We start from the raw sequence: 4,900 nt of genomic DNA on the forward strand, positions 1-4,900 counted from the left end.
TGTGTGTGTGTGTGTGTGTGCGTGAGAGAGAGAGATAGAGAGAGATGAAAGCCACAATAATACTATAGGGAGTATGAATTCAACCTATAAATATCACCAACTAAAAATAACTAATCCTAAATATTCTGTTCTTGACTCAATTGTTTATTTGATTAGATAAACAATCTAGTAAATGGAAATCTGTAAGCTTTTTCACCCAAGCCAAACTAAATTAATCTAACTTTTCAAATTCAGTATCAGAGATTAGTGAGAATGCTTGGCAACACCCATATCCACCTTATTCTTCAATGCGGAAGTAAGCCTATGGGCGAGACTTCCGGTTCATTAGCCACTATAGGGGAATAATGAGAAGAATAACAACGTGCAGTAAACGGTAAAACTATTTGCACTACAAACCAGCGTGTTCGTAATTAAGATGATACATTAATATAATATGGTAAGACACCAATCTGCAATATCAAGCAGCAAAACGTGCTGTTTTATACAGCTAAAAATAGCTGGACGCAGATGAGACCGAAAGACAGACACATAAAATTTACAAATGGCCGCATCCGCTCTAACAGGAAAAATAAGGTGGATAAATGCTTTGAAAAGAAAACATTATACACTGTAGCCTTACTGACAACATTAAGTTCAGGTGATTAAGGGATTGAACTATGCTTAGAAAAAATTATGTTCTCAATTATTTGTTTTAAGATTTCCAATAGGGATGGATGTTATGGTTAAAAACAGATAAATCACTGAGACTGAAATGGTATAGTATATGGTTTAAAGGAACACTCCACTATTTTTGAAAATAGGCTCATTTGACAACTCCCCTAGAGTTAAACAGTTGAGTTTTACCGTTTTCGAATCCATTCAGCCGATCTCCGGGTCTGGCGGTAGCACCTTTAGCTGTAGCTTAGCATAGATCATTGAATCTGATTAGACCGTTAGCATCTTGCTCAAAAATGACCAAAGAGTTTCTATATATATATATTCTATATATTTTCCTATTTAAAACTTGACTCTTCTGTAGTTACATCGTGTACTAAGACCGACGGAAAATGAAAAGTTGCGATTTTCTAGGCCGATATGGCTAGGAACTATACTCTCATTCCTGCGTAATAAATTATAATCAAGGAACTTTGCTGCCGTACCATGGGTGCAGCAGGCGCAATGATATTACGCAGTGCCTGAAAATAGGCTATTTTCCGTCAACATAACCAACGTGACCACCTGCTTGCACAGGGAGCGTGCTGGGGACTATTTTCAGGCGCTGCGTAATATCATTGCGCCTGCTGCACCCATGGTATGGCAGCAAGTTCCTTGATTATTACGCCGGAATGAGAGTATAGTTCCTAGCCATATCGGCCTAGAAAATCGCAACTTTTAATTTTCCGTCGGTCTTAGTACATGATGCAATTACAGAAGAGTCAAGTTTTAAATAGGAAAAATATAGAAACTCTTTGGTCATTTTTGAGTGAGATGCTAACGGTCTAATCAGATTCAATGATCTATGCTAAGTTACAGCTAAAAGTGCTACTGCCAGACCCGGAGATCAGCTGAATGGATTCGAAAACTGTAAAATTTAACTGTTTAACTCTAAGGGAGTTGGAAAACGAGCCTATTTTCAAAAATAGTGGAGTGTTCCTTTAAAACAGTCTTAGCATGGTGGCTAAGTTTATGCAACTGGCCCCTGACTTTTTGTACAAAGCGTTAACATGGTGAAACTGATTTGGATATTTTGATTAGAATGTTTGTGGTTGATAGTGGTTGATTAAATTTGACCTTGAAATGCTGAATGCTTCTTTGTTTTAATGTGATCTCCAACATTTGGACCCCCTTATATATAGTATTATATAACTGAGTCTGCTTAGTTATGCATTCAGTATGATGAATGGCTCATGGCAAAATTCAGCATGATTTATTCCATTGATATTTTGGCTTGGCTGATTGGCAGTAAAGTGCACAGTATTGACAGAGCAATCTAAGTGGGGTTGTCCTGGATAGAGTGCCAAGTTTATGGACATGTTCTGCTAGCATCAGCGCCACCAGTGGCCGAAGAGTATTAGATGCTCCTGTATTCCTGATTGAGTGCTACCAAACTAAAACACACAAGGTTTATGTCAGCAAACTGAAGGAACGAGTCAGGTGAACTGATGATTAGCTATACACAGTGGATCTAGGAGTTGCCATGAACTCCTACTGAAAGTCTGGTTTTGTTTTTTAAATATTTATTTGGAAACTCTCAAGGGCACCTGTTCCTATTAGTTCTTGCCTAATGCTTTTCCATTCACCAAGCTGTTTGAAGGGCTCCTGTGCATATTACCTATAACTGCTGGCTATCCTCATGGGATCTGAGATTATTGATGCATCACTAAACATCTCAAAAAGACTCTGTGCTAATGCTAAGTTCTGTCTGTTGTCTGTAATAAGAGTCTGCTTCTAAGTCTGCACATGAATAAGTTAGTTATGCTGTAGTATTTTTGGTCTTAACAAATTTATTTGGTATACAAGCAGCCAAATTAAAGTGGCCCCTATACCTGGTTATTAGTTCTTCAGTGTTAATTTTTGTGTTTTGTTTCTCCACTCTAGTAATCCTTTATGCATTGACAAAATGTCAACATTATTTACAGATGATCTAGATAATATTGTTTGTATTTCTGGTTCATATCATCATAAGTCCTCAAGTACACTGCAAACAAATCATGATGTTAGCAGAATTAATTTAGATAAATAAGTTGCATCAGTGAGAAAAACTTGTTAAATGACTAAAACACTTTTGCATTTACAATTAGTATACTAATTGGGTTCTACTAACAGTTTTGTAGACACTTTCTTTTTAGCTATGTGAAGGTAACTGAAGGCTAGAGAGTGTAAAGTAACCATTTTATTTTTTTATTTTCTTTATTTCAGATGTTTAAAACTAATTGGAATATTGGAATTATTTTTTTTTTAGTACTTAAACATTATTTCAGCAAGCTGGCAAGGCAACATTTCTCATTTATGTTTTTTTTTATCAAATATTTTATTTCAGTTAATGTTTATTTTGTTTCAAATAATGATTTTTTTTTTATGGTTTTAGTCTTAGTTTGACTTTAGTTGACGAAAATAACCCTCGTAACATGAATGAAACCTGTCATAATGTTTTGAAATTTAATACAGCTGTGATGCAATCTTAAAAAAAAAAAAAACGACTTACATTCGTTTTTGCAGGAAATTAAAAAGAATTCCCTAAATTCTTCTTGTCATGTGAGAGACTGATTGCTTTATTTTTATTATTCCTGGACCCTGAAAATAAGCTATATGTGCTATATTAGCCATCCATCCATTCACCTTGATTCTTGGGGCATGAGATAGTAATATTGCAATTCATTTTTTACTTAATTTGTTTGATGTTGTTCCACACTATAATTTTATGATGCATTATTTATACATACATTTAATTCCGTAAATAATGTTTTAAAATAACATTTATTACATTAGAGTTAATTGTGTAAGTGTATAAAAAAAGATATATTAATATTAAGCTATATTTATGTTTTTTTTTCTTCCTCTTAAAGCCAAACATTTAAAATGTTACACGTAATTTCAAATACTTCTTAAGCTAATTAAAAAAAAAAACAGCCAAGCAGAGAGCACAGCAGGTTATGGTGGCAAATGGTTTAGCAGCAGGTTAAGTATGTTTGCCAGTACAGACTGCTGTCAATGGAGGGACTCTGAGATGTTCTCTTGCCCCAGCAGGGATGTGAAGGCAGAAAGCGGACGCCAGCGACACCCCTCGGGTGGCATGAGTGCCAAGGAGATGGTGATCGGCCTGGAGGGTGTTGAATTGGGTGCAGATGGCAAGGTGAGTGTACACCTTGTTTCTTTAGTGTTATTAATTACAGATGTTTTACTTTTTTATTGCAAAATCTGTACAATCTCTGTTTTCACCTTCCTTTCTGTTTGTATATCAATTTTATGGCACCTTTTGTGGCTAGTCAAAATTTTCTCCAGTGTTACGAAAGAAAATCTTTAATCTCGATGAGCATTTGACTACAGTTTCTGTAAATGTCTACACAGACAGTGTCATACACACAGTTCCTGTATCCAACCAATGCACTGGGTCGTCGAAACACCATCGACTCCACGTCGTCTTTCTCTCAGTCTCGCAATGCCAGCCACCGGAGCCTCAGCCTGGCACGTGCCAACAGTAACCAGAGTAGCCTTGATACCGGTGCGTGTGCCAACAACTTGTCACGGCTCTTTCATTTAGCCTCAATCTCCCTAATACGTCCCGACAAGGGGCCACTTGTTTGGTTTTAATGAGCATTTTGGTTTAATAATGTTAATAGTGTTATTTATTAAGCAGACTTGAGCAAGGTCATAAACTTCTTGATACAAAATGCTTACCATACAATTGCTTTTCTGAATGTAGAACCTATATATTTATTAAGTAGTATATATGTTTTGAGTATTATGTGATCTCAGCACATGTAAAGTCTGTTTATTTGCCCTCTCTTTTCTCATAGGGAATGAACTAGGAGATTTCAGGGAGTACGACCCCAATCTTCTGGATGACCCGCAATGGCCATGTGGAAAGCACAAAAGAGTACTTATCTTTCCTTCATACATGGTGAGGTATCACGTAACACAATGCAAGACTTGACCGATTCACAAGTGATTTGTATTAAAGGGGTCATATGATTTTTCCTTTCTCTTTGGAGTGTTACAAGCTCTTGGTGCATAAAAAAGATCTGTAAAGTAGCAAAACTAAAGTCTCAAATCCAAAGAGATATTCTTTATAAAAGTTAAGAGTCAACCCGCCTACCTAAAACGACTCATTCTAACACGCCCCCACATGTCTACATCACGATGTGGGAAGATTTTCATAACACCGCCCAAAGAAAGAAGGCGTAACTTTTATTCTCGCTGT

General features: G+C 36.3%; 1 protein-coding gene across 2 annotated transcripts in view; it reads left to right on the forward strand.

Annotated features, from left to right (window-relative positions):
* The window catches only part of LOC107681774 (CDK5 and ABL1 enzyme substrate 1-like), a 27,032-nt gene that overhangs the window by 17,309 nt on the left and 4,823 nt on the right, over positions 1-4,900 (forward strand). For both annotated transcript variants that reach the window (XM_016478096.1, XM_016478097.1), the window contains 3 exons: positions 3,727-3,832; positions 4,048-4,201; positions 4,497-4,600. In XM_016478096.1, coding sequence (XP_016333582.1) covers positions 3,727-3,832; positions 4,048-4,201; positions 4,497-4,600 — 364 coding nt within the window. The remainder of the gene's footprint in view (positions 1-3,726; positions 3,833-4,047; positions 4,202-4,496; positions 4,601-4,900) is intronic.

This window comes from Sinocyclocheilus anshuiensis, unplaced genomic scaffold, assembly GCF_001515605.1.
Source record: "Sinocyclocheilus anshuiensis isolate Anshui unplaced genomic scaffold, SAMN03320099.WGS_v1.1 scaffold436, whole genome shotgun sequence".
Lineage (NCBI taxonomy): Eukaryota > Metazoa > Chordata > Actinopteri > Cypriniformes > Cyprinidae > Sinocyclocheilus > Sinocyclocheilus anshuiensis.